Genomic DNA, 18790 nt, shown 5'->3' with positions numbered 1-18790 from the left:
AATCAAAACTCTGTTTCACCGAAGTAGTAGTAACATCTATTGTGAATATGAACATTTTGTCCTCTCAGAATTGCTCTTTTTTTCTCTTTTCCTTCCTTCATTTGTATATATATATATATATATATAGAGAGAGAGAGAGAGAGAGAGAGAGGCATGTGGGATCTAGTTCCCTGACCAGGGATGGAACTTAGGCCGCATGTGCTTTGGGAGTGCAGAGTCTTAGCCACTGGGTCACCAGGGAAGTCCCCTTCATTTTTAAAAAAACAGAAATTTCAGGTCCACAGCCTTATTCTCACAGTGGCTCTCATGGGATTATTACTGCTCCCCGCTCCTCTGCTTCCCAATCCCCTCCTGTCCTGTTTCTCTGCAGCCTGTCAATCTCCTTATTCCAGCTGCTGTAGCTGCCACAGCCAGCTGCGGGCTCAAGGAAAAAGAAGGCCTCCTGTGCTTCTGGAAAATAAATTACCCTTCCCCTCCCTGCACACCAGGGTGAGAGAGAAAATGTGGCCAGCATTGGTTCAGTGTTTACTAGATGCCAGGCACTGTGCTAATAAGCACTTTTCGTATATTTTCTTATTTCATCCTATTTCCATTTTATAGATGAGAAAAGTCAGGTTCACAAAGGTAGTAACTTGCCCAAGATTACATGCTGAAAGTGACAAAGCCAAGATTTGAAGGCTGACGCCAATTTTATATTCCTAACCACTGTTGTAAATTCATTCATTCAACAAATGTTCCAGGCAGTGTTCCAGTACTGGGGGTGCAGAGGTGGGAAAAAAATAATTGACTCTTTCCTCATGCAGCTTACCTTTTAATGAGCAGACAGAAAATGCACAACAGAGCATATAATGTTAGGTGCTTAGAAAACGAAAGCAGGGTAAAGGCTGGAAAAATGGGGAGGAGCTGCTGCTCTGTACACAGTGAGTGGTCAAGGAAGACCTCTGTGAGGGGGCGACACTGAAGCAGGGATCACCTGGTGCGCCTGCCTTTTCACCCAGACACCCACACGCTGGTGATTCCAGGTAATGTCCTTAGGAGTATTTATCTCCATACCCTGACAAGTCTCTTTTGCTGCCTCTGGAAACCTTCATTTCATCTGGGAGACAAAGCTGGCATTCTCCCATAGAAAAATGTGGGTGTCTTCAGAAATATGCTGGTTGGTGTGTCTTCAGAGCTGTCCAGGGGATAGGTGCCCTCGCCAAACACAGCCATTCACTGTATTTGTCAAGGAAACCCTATTCTTACAGTAACCATGGCTAACAGTTGCTAAGCACTTACCAAGTCATGTGCCAGATTTCACATGTGTCATTTCATTTAATGCTGATAACCACTCAAAAGGGAGATTGTCTTACCTTCAGCTGTCATCATAACAAAATACAGTATCTGAAAGTTAGAGGTCCAAGATCAAACTCACCAATTTCTAGTGAGAACTGTCTTCATGGCCTGTAGATAGCCTCCTTCTTCCTGTGTCTTCACAGAGGAGTCGGGGGCAGGGGCGGGGTTGGGGGCACAGAGAGAAAGCATTCTGGTGTGTCTTCTTAAAAAGGTACTAATCTCATCATGCGGAGAAGGCAATGGCACCTCACTCCAGTACTCTTGCCTGGAAAATCCCATGGACGGAGGAGCCTGGTAGGCTGCAGTCCATGGGGTTGCTAAGAGTCAGATAGGACTGAGTGACTTCACTTTCACTTTTCCCTTTCATGCATTGGAGAAGGAAATGGCAACCCATTCCAGTGTTCTTTCCTGGAGAATCCCAAGGATGGGGGAGCCTGGTGGGCTGCCATCTATGGGATTGTACAGAGTCGGACATGACTGAAACAACTTAGCAGCAGCAGCAGCAGCAGTCTCATCATGGGGACACCAGGCTAATGACCTCATCAAAACCTAATAAACTCATAAGGTTCCTTCTCTACACATTGAGAATTAGATGAATTTTCAGGAGGCAAAATTCAACCCATAGCAGAAAGGTTATTACTCCCATTTTCAGGCAAGGAACAAGTATAAAGAATTTAGGTAACTCACCCAATGTCACATGCATGCAATCAGTAGTCAATCATGGTCAGTCTGACATATAAGTGCCACTTTCCACGTGCAAGGATGCACTGATCCATCATCACCCACCTGGAATCAGGGGAATGTACCTTAAACTCTTCAAAAAGATGAACATATCCTTCATTGAAGGCATTAAAAAAAGTGCCTTTATCTTCTTTGTTCAAATCATATGCCCTCTTTTCTCCTTAAACATTAAATGAAAGTCAGACTGATCAGACCCTATTGTACAACAACAAAAAATTTTTACTTAAAAAATAATAAAACACCTATGAATCAACTCTCCTGGCTCTGATTCCATGAGCATCATGTAACCTTCTGTTAATAATGTAGCTTTTCCTGTTGATTGTCTTTTATAGAAAGTGCTGATACCAAACTTGAGTACTCTGTATTGTATTTTTCATTGTTAAATAACACATCTTTCCAGTTGCTACACATCCATTTGTTGTTCATTTGGTTAGCATGGGCTAGTCCCCGAGTCTCATCACCATTGGGAGCAACAAAAAAATAGTTTATAGGTCTCAAAAGTTGAAAACTTTTCCAGACTCCTGTGCTCATGCTCAGTCTCTATGTCGTCCCTATTCTTGTTGTAGCATATATTAGCACTCCATTCCTTTTATGGCCAAGTAATATTGCATTGTGTGGATATACCACATTTTACATTTCCACTATCAGAGTATAAGGATTCCAATTTTGCCACATCCCTGATCAACACTGGTTAGCTTATTCTCTACCTTTTAGATATGTATTTATTTTTTCAGCCACACTGCACAGCATACAGGGTCTTAGTTCCCCAACCAAGGATTAAACCTGTATCCTTGGTAGTGAAAGCATGGAGTTCTAACCACTGGACTGCCAGAGAAGTCCCTCATTGTGGTTTTTTTTTTTAAATGTTGTTTTATTTTATCTGTTTATTCATTGATGGTTGCACTGGTTCTTTGTTGCTGTGCACAGGCTTTCTCTAGTTGTGGTGAGAAGAGGCTACTCTCTAGCTGCGGTACACCGGTTTCCTATTGTGGTAGCTTCTCTTACTGCGGAGCACAGACCCTAGGCACTTGGGCTTCAGCAGTGGTGGCTGGAATGCTCTAAAGCACAGGCTTAGTTGTTGTGGTGCATAGGCTTAGTTGCCCTCCAGCATGTGGGATCTTCCTGGACCAGTGATTGATCTAGTGTCCCTTGCATATTGCAAGGTGGATTCTTTTCCATTGGACCACAAGGGAAGCCCTGTTCATTGTGGGTTTGACCTATTTCCTTGGTTAGTAACGATGTTGAAAACTTCTTAATGTAGTTTTTGATCATTGCTATATCTTCTTTGAATAAATGTTCCATTCCTTTGTCCATTTAAAAATTTGGTTATTTGTATTTTTATTAATGAGTTGTAAGAGCTCTTTATATATTCTGGATATAAGTTCCTTATATATATGGTTTGCAGATATTTCCCCCCCATTTTATGGGTTGCCTTTTTACTTCCTTGATAGTATTGCTTGCAAAACAAATGTTTTTAATTTTCATGAAATCCAATCTATTTTTTCTTATGTCACTTATGCTTTGATGTTGTAGTCAAAAGGCTTTGCCTGACCTCTGGTTGTGAAGATTTATACCTTTTTTTCATTTAAGAGTTTTAATATTTTAGCTTTTACATTTGTGTCTTTGATACATTTTGAGTTAACTTTTGTATATGATGTGTAGGGTCCAATTTTGTTCTTTTGTATGTGAATATCCAGTGTGCTAGGACCATCTGCTGAAAAGACTAGAGAAATGGTCTAAAAACATAAGTCAGATCACAATCCTCCTTTATTAAAAGTCTCAATGACTTTCCATTGCATTTAAAATCCAAATTTCTCTGCCTATCTCTTCACTTTCATTTCACACCACTTTTTATTCACTGAGATCCAGGGTCCCAGGTTTCTCATTTCCCAAAATAAGTAAAGCTTGCTTTCCCCTTAGCTTCCTCTCCTTTCTTTATTCCCTCACTTTAAATGCCACCTCGTCATCAGATCAGATCAGATCAGATCAGTCGCTCAGTCGTGTCCTACTCTGCGACCCCATGAATCACAGCTTGTCATAGATGACTTTTTTCAATTGTTCTTCCTAAAAGTAAGTTCTCTATTCCATCGTGCTTATTTTCTACATCATCTCCTTTTATTTTCTTCATGGCTTTAATTATCTGTATAACTATATCTATATTACTACTTTATTTACTTTTTTACTTTGAGACATCACCAGATGGTCAATACTGAAATCATATTGATTATGTTCTTTGCAGCCAAAGATGGAGGAGCTCTATACAGTCAGAAAAACAAGACCTGGAGCTGACTGTGGCTCAGATCATGACTTCCTTATTGCAAAATTCAGGCTTAAGGTGAAGAAAGTAGGGAAAACCACTAGGTCATTCAGGTATGACCTAAATCAAATCCCTTATGATTATACAGTGGAGCTGATGAATTAAGGGATCAGACCTGGTAGACAGAGTGCCTGAAGAACTATGGATGGAGGTTTGTAACAGTGTACAGAAGGCAGTGACCGAAATCATCCCAAAGAAAAAGAAATGCAAGAAGGCAAAGTGGTTGTCTGAGGAGTCTTTATAAATAGTTGAGGAAAGAAGAGACATGAAAGGCAAGGGAGAAAGTGAAAGCTATGCCCAACTGAATGCAGAGTTCCAGAGAATAGCAAGGAGAGGTAAAAAGGCCTTCTTGAAAGAACAATGCAGGGAAATAGAAGAAAACAATAGAATGGGAAAGACTAGCGATCTCTTCATGAAAATTGGAGATACCAAGGGAACATTTCATGCAAAGATGGGCACAAAACAGGATAGAAACAGTAAGGACCTAACAGAAGTAGAAGATATTAAGAAGTGGCAAGAATATACAGAAGAACTATACAAGAAAGGTCTTAATGACCTGGATAACCATGATGGAATGGTCACTCACGTAGAACTGGGCAACCTGGAGTGTGAAGTCAAGTGGGCCTTAGGAAGCATTACTACAAACAAAGCTAGTGGAAGTGATGGAATTCCAGTTGAACTATTTCATATCCTAAAAGATGATGCTGTTAAAGTGTTGCACAATATGCCAGCAAATTTGGAAAACTCAGCAGTGGACATATGACTGGAAAAGTCACTTTTCATTCTAATCCCAAAGAAGAGCAGTGACAAACAATGTTCAAAGTACTGTACAGTTGCAGTCATTTCACATGCTAGCAAGGTTATGCTGAAAATCCTTCAAGCTAGGCTTCAAGAGTACATGAACTGAAAACTTCCAGATGTACCAGCTGGGTTTTGAAAAGGCAGAGGAATCACAAATCAAATTGCAAACATTTGTTGGATCATGGAGAAAGCAAGGGAATTCCAGAGAAACATCTGCTTCACTATGGTAAGACTTTGACTGTGTGCATCAAAACAAACTGTGGAAAATTCTTAAGGAGATGGAAGTACAAGACCACCTTATTTGTCTCCTTAGAAACCTGTATGCAGGTCAAGAAGCAACAGTTAGAACTGCACATGGAACAACAGACTGGTTCAAAATTGGGAAACGAGTATGAGTTTTTTGTCATACTGTATATGTCACCCTGCTAATTTAACTTACATGCAGAGTACATCATGTGAAATGCCAGGTTGGATGAAACACAAGCTGGAATCAAGATTGCTGGGAGAAATTATCAACCTCATATATGCAGATGATACCACTCCATTGGCAAAAGCAAAGAGGATCTAAAGAGCCTCTTGATGAAGGTGAAAGAGGAGACTGAAAAAGCTGGCTTGAAATTCAACATTCAAAAAACTAAGACCATTGCTGAATCTGAAGCTCCAATACTTTGGCCACCTGATATGAAGAGCTAACTCACTGGAAAAGACCCTGATGCTGGGAATGATTGAAAGCAACAGAAGAAGACATCAGAGGATATTAGATAACTTAACCGACTCAATGGACATGAATTTGAGCAAACTCTGGGAGATAGTGGAGTATAGAGGAGCCTAGAGTGCTGCAGTCCATGGGGTTGCAAAGAGTCGGAGAAAACTTAGTGACTAACAGCAATACTTCTAGTGTTTCGCACATGGTATACGTTCAAAAGCCATGTTGTTAGAAACTGGAATTTACAATTAGAAAGAAAGAAAGTTTCGTCGCTCAGTCGTGTCCAACTCTTTGCGACCCTATGGACTGTAGCCTACCAGGCTCCTCTGTCCTTGGGATTTTCCAGGCAAGAGTACTGGAGTGGGTTGCCATTTCCTTCTCCAGAGGATCTTCCCAACCCAGGGATGGAATGCGGGTCTCCGACATTGTAGGCAGACGCTTTACCGTCTGAGCCACTAGGGAAGTCCTAGAAGGAACTTTAGAAATCACCTAAACGGAGAAGGCAATGGCACTCCACTCCAGTACTCTTGCCTGGAAAATCCCATGGACGGAGGAGCCTAGAAGGCTGCAGTCCATGGGGTCCCTGAGGGTCAGACACGACAGAGTGACTTCACTTTCACTTTTCACTTTCAGGCATTGGAGAAGGAAATGGCAACCCACTCCAGGTTCTTGCCAGGAGAATCCCAGGGACGGGGGAGCCTGGTGGGCTGCCATCTCTGGGGTTGCACAGTGTCGGACACGACTGATGCGACTTAGCAGCAGCAGCAAACATTCTGATTTTATAGATACAAAAGTCTAGGCTTAAGGAGGATGAAAGAGTTGTCTGAGGTCAGAAAGAACATTGTCCTCAGTCCCTAAGTTGTGTCCGACTGGACTCTTTTGAGATCTCATGGACTGTAGCCTGCCAGGCTCCTCTGTCCAGGGGATTTCCCAAGCAAGAATACTGGAGTGGGTTGCCATTTCCTCCTCCAGGTAGTCTTGGAGACCCAGGGATCAAAGCAGCATCTCCTGCATTGGCAGGCGGATTCTTTACTGCTGAGCCACTAGGGAAGACCCTCAGAATAACTAGTTTTGATTCTGAGAGCTCTAATTTCCATGATAGTTTCTTTTTCATTTATAATACTGATTTGCCTTATGCCACTAAGGCTTTTTTTTAATTACTAACTCACCCTGCTTATTTAACTTAAATGCAGAGTACGTCATGAGAAACGCTGGAATGGAAGAAGCACAAGCTGGAATCAAGATTGCCGGGAGAAATATCAATAAGCTCAGATATGCAGATGATACCACCCTTATGGCAGAAAGTGAAGAGGAACTAAAAAGCCTCCTGATGAAAGTGAAAGTGGAGAGTGAAAAAATTGGCTTAAAGCTCAACATTCAGAAAACTAAGATCATGGCATCTGGTCCCATCACTTCATGGGAAATAGATAGGGAAACAATGCAAATAGTGTCAGACTTTATTTTTTGGGGCTCCAAAATCACTGCAGATGGTGACTGCAGCCATGAAATTAAAAGATGCTTACTCCTTGGAAGCAAAGTTATGACCAACCTAGATAGCATATTCAAAAGCAGAGACATTACTTTGCCAACAAAGGTCCGTCTACTCAAGGCTATGGTTTTTCCAGTAGTCATGTATGGATGTGAGAGTTGGACTGTGAGGAAGGCTGAGCGCCGAAGAATTGATGCTTTTGAACTGTGGTGTTGGAGAAGACTCTTGAGAGTCCCTTGGACTGCAAGGAGATCCAACCAGTCCATTCTGAAGGAGATCAGCCCTGGGATTTCTTTGGAAGGACTGATGCTAAAGCTGAAACTCCAGTACTTTGGCCACCTCTTGTGAAGAGTTGACTCATTGGAAAAGACTCTGATGCTGGGAGGGATTGGGGACAGGAGGAGAAGGGGACGACAGAGGATGAGATGGCTGGATGGCGTCACTGACTCAATGGACCTGAGTCTGAGTGAACTCCGGGAGTTGGTGATGGACAGGGAGGACTGGCGTGCTGCGATTCATGGGGTCTCAAAGAGTCGGACACGACTGAGCGACTAAACTGAACTGAACTGAAGATGAATTATTATTTTTTAATAATAATTCTAAATGTCATTTTAGAAATGACATTTTTCTAAGCTTTCTTCCTAAAATGCCTGGAATGGGCCCTCAAATGGAAGGCCTTGCCCAGGACAGGAAGGCCGCAAGACACCTTCATTAGGGCGCTAACTCCTTTTTTTCTGCCTCGCTACTGGCCCACCGCTCATCCCCCAGCTGCCTGCCCCCTCCCTTTCCCCGGAGTCCACGGCCCCAGCGCCGCGATTCCCGAGGCTCCGCCCCCTTCAGGGCCGCGCGCCCTTCTTCAAGATGGCGCCAGTGGCCTCTTCTCTGGGGGAAGTGAGCTCACGCTACTCCGGAAGGGAAGGCGGGGAGAGAGCGAGCGGGCGGGTGACCAGCTGTGGGTCTGTAGGACTGTGGGTGGGGCGGTGGCCGCAGTTGTGGGTTTCACGTTTGGGCAGTAGCCAGGGTGAGGGACTCTTCCGCCGCTGGGAACCCGGTCGAGGGCTCAGGGCCGGGGGCGTTGGAGGAAATCGTCCCTAGCTGCTCGCCTCTGACTGGAGGCGAGGCGACCCTGGGAGCCGGCGTCCCGCCCCCGGCGGCCTCCTTCCCCGCCCCTCCTCCCGGGCTGAGCGCGAGCCGTTCCAGCTCTGTCTCGAGAGCTGCTGTGGGAACCGCCGAGTGGGCTGGACTGAACCTTCCCGCTGAGGACCAGCTTGAGAAGAGGGAGCGAGGCGGGTCGGTCCGTCAGCCCAGAGGTCAGGCCGCGGGTTCCCGTCAGTGGACCGTACTTCGCCTAGCCCTCCTGGCTAGGGTCCGCGACCTCCTCACGCTGTTTCTGCTCCTCGTTTGAGCATGCCACCAAGTCCTCTGGCAGGGTGATTTTTTTTTTTTCCTCCTTGCTTTTGCCTGGAAGGAAATATATATTTAAAGGACATCTGCCCTCTTCGCTGTCCTTCTCCTCTTAAAAGTTTCCTTCAGGGGGAATGCTTGTATTCCTTCCCTGGACTATTTGATGATTACTGCTCCAGCCGCCGGCTAGTTTAGCAATTGGGAGCCCTTTCATATCAGATCTTAAATCTTATCACTTACAAAACTACTCTACAGAGTTGTTTCTCCCGCCCAAGAAGGGCAGATGGACTTTGGAGTTAAGATGCAGGGGGGTGAACCCGTGTCAGCAATGAAAGTCTCAGAAAGCGAAGGAAGGCTGGAGGGCCTGGCCACCGCGGTGACCCCGAACAAGAACAGCAGCAACAGCAGCTGTGGGGGTGGAATCAGCAGCAGCAGCAGCAGTAGCAGCCGAGGTGGCAGTGCTAAAGGCTGGCAGTACAGGTATGGCCCTTTCTTCAAGGTGATTTCCTGAGGAGGGGGTGAGTATGCTGAAGTCTGCATTCTTGCAGTTGTTGAAGGGTTAGGTTTATGCAGTAACTTCAGAAGTAGCTAATAACGTTTCATTTGGATCTGGGGGTCTCAACTTTCATTAGCAAGATTTAATACATTTATTTGTCCATTCAACAAGTATTTAGGCCTTTAGGAGAACACATAAATGTATCCCTTAACTCCCTCTACAACCGTAGAGTTAATTTTTCCTGTGATTTGAGTCTATACTCACTTTTGTTTTTTCCTATATTGTAATTTGTTTACAATAAGTCTACCTCCCTTTCTTGCTTGTGGAAGGCGGGGGACTGTTTAACTCCACTCTCTCCAGAGGCTAGCAAAATGCTTGGTGGTGAGAACTTGTTTGTCCAGTGATGGATGGAATCATTCAATCAGAGAAGATTCTTGCCCTCATAGTATTTGTGATTTAGAAAGAGAGATGTACATAAATAATTAAATACAGAGTGTGTGCGTGCTCAGATTTGTCTGAGTCTTTGTTACCCCATGGACTGTAGCCTGCCAGGCTCCTCTGTCCACGGAATTCTCCAGGCAAGGATACTGGAGTGGGTTGCCATTCCCGTCTCTAGGGGATCTTCCCGATTCAGGGATCGAACTCAGGTACTCGACAAAAGTACAAACTCTACTCTACTCCGATACTCTAAACTAGTGAGATGTTTCAGTTTGAGTTGATTAGGTCACTCACACCCCTCTGTCTTTGAGAGATTCTACATTTATTAATTTTCATTGATATGAATGAAAAACTGAAGGAACAGGAAGTGAGTGCTAGAGAAGTAATGGTAGTTTTTTGTTTTTGATAATGTATAGGATAGGTGAGCATAGCCATCCAGAATCTTTTTTTTTAATTGAGAAATATTTGACATGTAACATTATATTAGGTTCAGATGTACAACATAAAGATTTGATATTTGTATGTATTGTGGAGTGATCACCACAGTAGATCTAGTTAATGTGTGTCCCTGCACAGTTAAATTTTTTTTTTAATGAGAACTCTGTTAGCAACTTTCAAATGCGTGATACAGTATTATCAACTATAGTCATGATGCTGCACATTACGTTTCCACGACTTACTTATTTTATAACTGGAAGTTTGTACCTTTTGATCACCTTCACCCATTGTACCCACCCCGCCTCTGGCTGCCCTCAATCCGTTCTCTGTATTTATGAGTTTCGTTTGGTTTTTTAGATTCTACATATAAGAAGCGTTGTACAGTATTTGTCTTTTCTCTTTCTGACTTTTCTCACTTAGCATAATGCTCTCAAAGTACGTCCACCTTGTTGCAAATGGCAATATTTCCTTTTTTATGGCTGAATAATATTCCACTGTGTGTATATATACCACATTTTATTTATCTACTCATCATTGTCCATTTGATGGACTCTTTGGTTGCTTCCATGTTTTGACTTTTGTAAATAATACTGCAGTGAACATGAAGGTTCAGATATATTTTCAAATTAGTGTTTTCCTTTCCTTGGGATGAATACCCGGAAGTGAAATTGCTGGATTATTCAGAATCTTAAGAATGAATGAATGAAATTGTAATATCCTTTGTTATTGGAACTATAGGAATGAATTCTTAAATTTTGGTCAAGTAATTGCCTTGTGCCTAGCTCTAGTCCTTTTTAGCCTTTGTGATGTTTGTAGTTGTGAAATTTGTATGAAATTTGGAAGAGATTAAAATCAAGATTTTGTGAAGGCCATACATTTATCATGAATAATATCCATATATGTGAAATATGCTTGGCTGTGTTTACATATAGAAATGTAGAAGATTATAATTTTTTATTGGTAAGTGATTATGAAAGGAAAGTATAGTTACTGTAAAATGTCTAGGCTCAGTTTTGGAATGCATGATACTTTTGTGTGTGTGTGTGTGTGTGTGTGGTTTAAGACTAACCATATAAAATTATCAATAACTTGGCAGGGTTATTTTGCTATAACTTGAGGAAGCAAGATCAAGTAATATTTCATGTAGCCAGAGGTCAGTCTTCTGACATCTTCAACTGTTTGAACCCCAGTCTTTAATTGAACTGAAAAGTGAAACAGGTTTCTTAACACTGTCATAAAGCCATATACTTTATTACTATACTTTGATTCAGGATTCTATTATCCCTTACTTAGGGTATTATTTAATGGTTATATAATTTTAAACCTAGAATCTGTTGAAAGCACAAAGGAAAAAAGTTATCAGGAAATGGCAGCTGACAGAACAGTCAAAGACTTGAAAAATTAATATGCAGATTCAGCTATATTACTTCCTATTAATACAATTATAGTTACAATGACCTTGTCATCCAGGAGAGTACAATATGTTTAAGAAGGCAGACAACTGTATCATATGATGATGAACAATTTCAAGGAAAATGACTAAACTAAAAAAAATGCTTGTGTTGGCTAATTCAGTTATGTGGAACTCTTCCCCAGTGATGCAGATACATAGCGCATTACTGCATTTACATACGGACATATACTTTTACTTACATGAGGCTTGTTCAAAGCTAGTCTTTCAGCCTGTTTCTCAGTTGAATTTATCCCTTTATCCTGTAGGACATTAGTCAAACAGTTTCCTTCATTGTCTTGTGTTACTTCTTCCAGGCTTCTTCCTCTGAGGCCCAAAGTCTCTAGATTTAAAAAACAAAAACAATAATGAAAACTAATCTAAATCCTTTCCTTTTAAAAACAATTTACACTCAACTGCTTCCATTTCTGTAACTCTTATTTATTGCTCAACCCATGACAGTTGGCTCTGTCCTTACCAAGGATATGAATAAAAAATGATGAATATTTTTAGATTCTTATTCCAACTTTTTAAGATATATGATATCTTTATAAGTGTATCTGTTACTATTCTTTTCTTGCCTTTTTTGACATTACTTTCTCTTAATTTCTCCTTTATTGCTCTAAGAGAAAGCACCAAGTCATGTCCGACTCTTGTGACCCCATGGATTGTAGCCTACCAGGCTCCTCTGTCCATGGGATTCTCCAGGCAAGAATACTGGAGTGCGTTGTCATTTCCTTCTCCAGGGGATCTTCCCGACCTAGGAATTGAACCCAGGTCTCCCTCATTGCAGGCAGATTCTTTACTGACTGCTATGCTGGGAGCCCCTTTATTGCTCTGTTGTCTAATTAATTGCTCCTTTCTCACTTCTTTGGTTGGCTCTTTTACTTTAGAAGCTGATATGTTGCTTTATCATCTCCTCTTAAGCTCATGTTTTCTGTTTTCTGTCTCATTCTCTTCCATGGCCTCACCAGCCCCCTCTGGAACTTTAGAGCCATAAATGCAACTGTGCTTACCTGTAACTTGCTACTATCCCATTTTAAAAAATGGAGATTTCAGGTTATGTCTTAGGGAGTGGTTGAAATTCAGTTAAGACTATGTGATTCAGTTGCTTCCCAGGTGGCACAGTGGTAAAGAATCTACCTGCCAGTGCAGGTGACACAGAGATGTGGACTCTATCCCAGGATTGGGAAGATCCCCTAGAATAGAAATGGTAAAACACTCCAATATTCTTGCCTGGAAAATTCCATGGACAGAGGAGCCTAGTCTGTGCTCATGACTGAGCAGTTGAGCACATGCACTTGTGTTTCAGACACTGGGCTTTGGCTTTGCAGACTTAGAAGATTAATTGGCATAATGCTTTCATGGGTCATATATGTTGTAGCATATATTGTTACTTTATTCCTTTTTGTGGCTGAATAATATTTCATTTATGAATACACCACATTTTGCTAATCTTTTCAGTCAGTTTCCATGTTGTATATTATGAATAATGCTGCTTTGAACATTTGTGTTCAAGTTTTGTATGGACATGTTTTCATTTCTCTTGAATATATACCTAGGAGTAGAATTATTGGGTTATAAGGTAATTGTTTAACTGTTCAACTGTTTGTGAACCTCTTAGACCATTTTCCAAAGCTGCTGCACCATCTTATCTTCTTATCAGCAGTATATTAAGGTTTTAACTTCTTGACATTCTCATCAACACTTGTTACTGTCTGTCTTTTTGGTTTTAGCCATCCTAGTGGCTATGAAATGGCATCTCATTGTGGTTTTTGAATTGCATTTCCCTGATGACTAATAATGTTAAGTATCTTCATGTTCTTACTGGTTATTTGTCTGTCTTCTTTGGAGAAATGTGTATTCAGATCTTTTGGCCACTTTTAAAAAGTTGAACTGGATAGCTGGTTCACAATATTGTGCTAGTCTCAAGTATACAGCAAAGTGTCAGATTCTTTTCCATTGTAGGTTATTACAAGATACTGAATATAGTTCCCTGTGTTATGCAGCAGGTCCTTGTTGTTTATCTATTTTATATACAGCAATTTGTACCTGTTAATCCCAAACTCCTAATTTATCCCTTACCCCTTTCCCCTTTGATAATCATAAATTTGTTTTTAGTGTCTGTGAGTCTATTTATATCTTGTAAATAAGTTGCTTTGTGTCTTTTTTTTAGATTCCACATATAAGTGGTATATGATATTTGTCTTTCTCTGACTTATTTCACTTACTATGTTAAAGTCTAGGTACATCCATGTTGCTACAAATGGCATTATTCTTTTTTTGCTGAGTAGTATTCTATTGTGTGTGTGTGTGTATTACATCTTCTTTATCCATTCATTTGTATCAGTGGACATTTAGGTTGCTTCCATGTCTTGATTATTATAAATAGTGCTGCTGTGAACATTGGAGTGCATCTGTCTCTTCAAGTTAGAGTGTTCATCTTTTCCAGATATATGCCCAGGAGTGAGATTGCTGGATCATATGGTAACTCTATTTTTAGTTTTTTAAGGAACCTCCATACTGTTTTCCAGAGTGGCTGTACCAGTGTGTATCCTTACCAACAGTGTAGGAGGATTCCTTTTTCTCCACAGCCTCTCCAGCATTTATTATTTGTAGACTTTGTTGATATCTTTGGCCATTTTAAAATTGGATTATTTATCTTTTGATTATTGAGTTGTCAGGGTTCTTTGTGTATTATGTGAACAATTCCTTTATCAGATATTGATTTGCAAGTATTTTTTCCCACTCGTGGGTTGTCTTTTCACTTCTTTTTTTTTTTTTGGCCAAGCCTCAGGGCTTGTGGGATCTTAGTTCCCCAACCAGGGATTGAATATAGGCCCGCGGCAGTGAAAGCACGGAGCCCTAACCACTGGACCACCAGGGAATTCTGGTCTTTTCACTTTCTTGATGAAATTATTTGTAGCATAGAAGCTTTTAATTTTCATGAAGCCCCGTCTGTTTTTTCTTTTTTTGCTTATACTTGGTATCACATTTAAGAAATCATTGGCAATGCCAAGGTTGCAAAGATTTGCACGTATATTTTTTTCTAAGAGTTTTAAATTTTTGAACTTACATTTAGGTCTCTGATCCATTTTGAACTCATCTTTCTTTATGATTAATTTTATTTTTGCTCATGTTAAATATCTGCTTATATCTTTTCATTTTTTTATTAATATATTTGAAGTTTATTTTAAATATTCCATGTTAATACTTTTGCTAGTTAATATTTTTAATATCAGTAATACTGTAAACTATTATTACTTTGTTGATAGAAGAGGGATATACAGTGAAATGTTTACCTTACATACTTGTGCCAGCCACCCATGTTCCCTCCCTGGAGGCACTACCTTTTACTGATTTCTTCATTATCATTTCAGAAAATTTATATTAGTTTTTTATGTAACAAATATGTAACTACATATATCTTAATTTTGTATGGTTATAAATATTTTTCTATACTTGCTGCAAAGATTTTCCTGGTCTTTATATTTTAGTCTATTACATTTTTCCAGTCATATAGAAAACCTGTATAAATCAAACTCTTACTCTTTTTTCTTTCACTTCAAATTATAGAAATTTTATAAATATTTGTTTTCATGTAGTTTTAAGATAATTTGGTAGTTTTATATTTAATCTTTTAATCTTCCTAGAATTTATTTAGAAATATGAGACAGTGTGTTTGTTATCTATTATTGTGCTACAAATTATCCCCAAATGTAGTGTATTGAAACAGCAGTGTTTTTTTAATCTCACAGTGTCTGTGGGTCAGTAATATTGGTGCAGTACTGCTGGGTGCTCTGGCTCTGGGTCTTTCACAAGGCTATAGTCATCTTGAGGCTCAGCTGGGAAGGATCCACATCCTGGCTCATTCATGTTTTGGCACAATTCATTCATTTGGCACAATTCATGTTTTGGCACAATTCATTTATTTTGGCTTGTTGGAAACAGACCTCAGTTCCTCACGAGATGACCACTGGTGGCCTTCTTTGGTTCCTGGCCACATGGACTTCTCCATGGAGTGTCTTACAACTTGGCAGCTTGTTTCGTCAGAGTGAGGAAGTGAGAAGAGAGTGCTAGAAAGAAGGAAGTCAGTCTTTCGTAACCTAGACATGGAAGTGAAGTCACATCACTTTTCACTATTCATTAAGAAAAAGATGAGGTTTAGCCACACAAAGGTTGGATACCAACAGGTAGGGATCAATGGGAGCCGTGCAATAAGGTGCACGTCATAAATGTTAATATGAATGGATTCAAGATTGTCATCTATGATTGAGATAGATTTGACAGCTACACTACTGGAAGTTTGTCTCTAAAGCTGAGAATTGGGGGCTGAATTTGATCTTTGGGGAATAAGAGGAACTACTTGGAAATCAGTTGTCATGACCCAGACATTTGATAATAAGGAAAATGTGCCAGTAGGCTGAAAAAGAAAGAACTCATTAGAGGAAGAGTGACAGGGCTTGGTGGTTGATTGGGTGATTAGGTGGAAGGCAGTAGAGGGAAAGGAAGTAAAAATTGACTTCGGTTATCCAGATTCAAAACTTTGAGAAGTCTGTACTAGGAGAAACAGATTTTTGAGAGTCACGTACTACATTTGCTTTTGGGTAAATTGAGCCTAAGTTGCCAGAATGTTTAAGTGACTTAGAACTATGGGGCATTAGAAATGTAGATAATTGCCTTTGTAGTATCCAGAATGTCCTCTCGTTTATTATCATGTTCAGTCCTCTTGGACGAAGAGAGAGAGTCATTATTCCCATTTAGATTACAAATGGTTGTTCAAGTTCCTACGAATGCCACAACCTCCTCTACCTATTACTTGGGGCCCCTGGATCAGAGACCCTCAATATGAGGGTTAGGAGAATATGCTGCCTCAACAATTTAGGGACAATGTCCCTTCCCAGAAAGTAGTCTAAATAAGTTGGCCAAGGTTATATAGCTAGTAAATGAGAGAACTTTTATTCCCAGGGAGCTGTTTGCCTAAAGATATTAAAAGTAAATGAGCTCTCTAAAGGAATGAATAATTATTGATGAAGAATTAGTTTAGGACATGGAAGCTTCTTCATTGCCTTTTCATATTGCTCATGGGGTTCTCGCAGCAAGAATACTGGAGTGGTTTGCCATTCCCTCTTACAGTGGACCACATTTTGTCAGGACTCTCTACTATGACCTCTCTGTCCTGGGTGGCCCTGCACAGCATGGCTTATAGCTTCATCGAGTTATGCAAGCCCCTTTGCCATGACAGGGCTGTGACCATGATGCAAAGAGCTGCTCATTGGAAAAGACCCTGGTGCCAGGAAAGAATGAAGGCAAAAGGAGAATAGGGCAGCAGAGGATGAGATAACTGGTTGGGTAGCATTACCAACTCAATGGACATGAATTTGAGCAAACTCTGGGAGATAGTGAAGGAAGGACAGGGAAGCCTGGCATACTTCAGTCCATGGGGTTACAAAGAGGTGGACATGATTAGCAATTGAACAACAACAAAACTTTCATTATTTACTAGTGTTGTAACTCATGCAGCAAATAGTTTGAGTCTTTTCCATGTATGAAGCTCTCTGTTAGTTAATTCTAAAATAATGTATACTCTCAGAACAGTGGAAGTAGGGACCCCAAGGCTTATTTGGGAGGATCATGAAAAAGGATCAGAAAAGGGAAGAGCCTCAACTATATTTGCAAAATATTAATGTATCATGATGAACTTTTTTAAAACCAAAGCTGAGAAGTGTGTTTATTAGTCTTAAAATTTCTTTCCAGGGTAATTTATATGCATATGATTTATATTCACTATTTAAAATGAAAATAGATTTCTTAATTCTATATCCTTCCTTCCTTTTTCATAGTAAATGTTCAAAGTTTATAAAATGTGCATGTTTCCATTATTTTTCTTCTTGCCAGCTTTCAGAAAAATTTACAAATCTGCAAATCTGCCACTTTTTTGTTTAAAATGGAGAGAAGAGAACTACCCAGAGGAGGAACTTAAAAGCAAATTGGGGCATATGATGGGCCTGCTTTTTCTTATTTTGGACTCTGTGCTACCTGCTGCTGCTGCTAAGTCGCTTGTCGTGTCTGACTCTGTGCGACCCCACAGACGGCAGCCCACCAGGCTCCGCCGTCCCTGGGATTCTCCAGGCAAGAACACTGGAGTGGGTTGCCATTTCCTTCCTGTTAACAAACAGATCTCTTTGTTAGAAAAGAGTATGCTAACATTAGCAAATAGTATACATTTCAGTAGATTGGGTAGACGTCTGCAAATGCATAGAAATAATTTTTGTGGTCAGATCTGGTGTCTTGCACTCTAAATACTCTGTCACAGGGAAAAGTACCCATTTGCAAATGGGGAAATGACATCTGCCTAAATATAACCTGGTGTTTGCTGTCTTTGAGATTTTTACCACTTTGGAGGTTGATTTGAAGAAAAAGTCGTAAACGTTTGCTTTTTTTCTCTTAAAGGTTAAAGGAAAGTTGAATATGTATTTCTGTACCCTAGTATTTGTTTTGTTTTGTTTTCCTTAAGTCTGCTACAGCTGATAACAAGGGGAAGACACCTTATAGGCATAAAACTGAAAACAGTAATTTTCTGTTGCAGAAATCTAGTGAGAACCCTACCAAGCTTTGAACAAGATTTGGTTATAGTATACTGTGATTTCTTATATTTTTGCTTTATGAGTTTAAATATAGTCTATTTGAGTTCATATTTCTCGAGAAGTTATACTTATTAAAACTGTACAAACAGCTTAATGTTAGAACACACAAATTAGTCTTTTTAGTATTTTCTGAATGTCATGTAATTTAGGTTCCAGAGGTAATTGCCTGTCAAATAGACTTGTGGGAAATTATGTCTTTTGTTTTTGCTTTTGAAAATGGTAGAGAAAACAGGCCCCATGGTGTAATGGTTAGCACTCTGAAAATAGTGGAGAATATTCTTAATGTAAGTTATACTACTTTGAGAGAGGGAACGTCTTTCCTAGCTAAGAATCTTCCACTGTACTCATTTTGTTTAATCAAATAATTTGTGTTCAGACTTGTTCAGGTTTAACTTAAAACTAAATTGCCTAATTTAAAAAGTTGCATTAGCGTTTTGACATTACTATCTGGGTTTTAGGAAGATTTTAGAGCAGTTTAGTTTCTGGTGAAAAAAAGATTTTCTTTTTGGTTAATTAGGTATTGTAACA

At 40.2% G+C, this 18790-nt stretch overlaps 1 protein-coding gene across 1 annotated transcript in view; it reads left to right on the top strand.

Moving 5' to 3' along the window:
• The first annotated feature begins 8324 nt into the window (after positions 1-8324).
• OSBPL11 (oxysterol binding protein-like 11) overlaps positions 8325-18790 on the top strand; it is a 92126-nt gene continuing 81660 nt past the window's right edge. The window contains exon 1 of the mRNA XM_010834293.1: positions 8325-9273. Within this exon, the coding sequence (XP_010832595.1) occupies positions 9077-9273 (197 nt within the window). The 5' untranslated portion in view covers positions 8325-9076. The remainder of the gene's footprint in view (positions 9274-18790) is intronic.

The sequence above is a fragment of the Bison bison genome, unplaced genomic scaffold, assembly GCF_000754665.1.
Source record: "Bison bison bison isolate TAMUID 2011002044 unplaced genomic scaffold, Bison_UMD1.0 scf7180017864032, whole genome shotgun sequence".
In the NCBI taxonomy this organism is placed as follows: Eukaryota; Metazoa; Chordata; class Mammalia; order Artiodactyla; family Bovidae; genus Bison; species Bison bison.
This window is presented reverse-complemented; position numbering and strand designations above follow the sequence as displayed.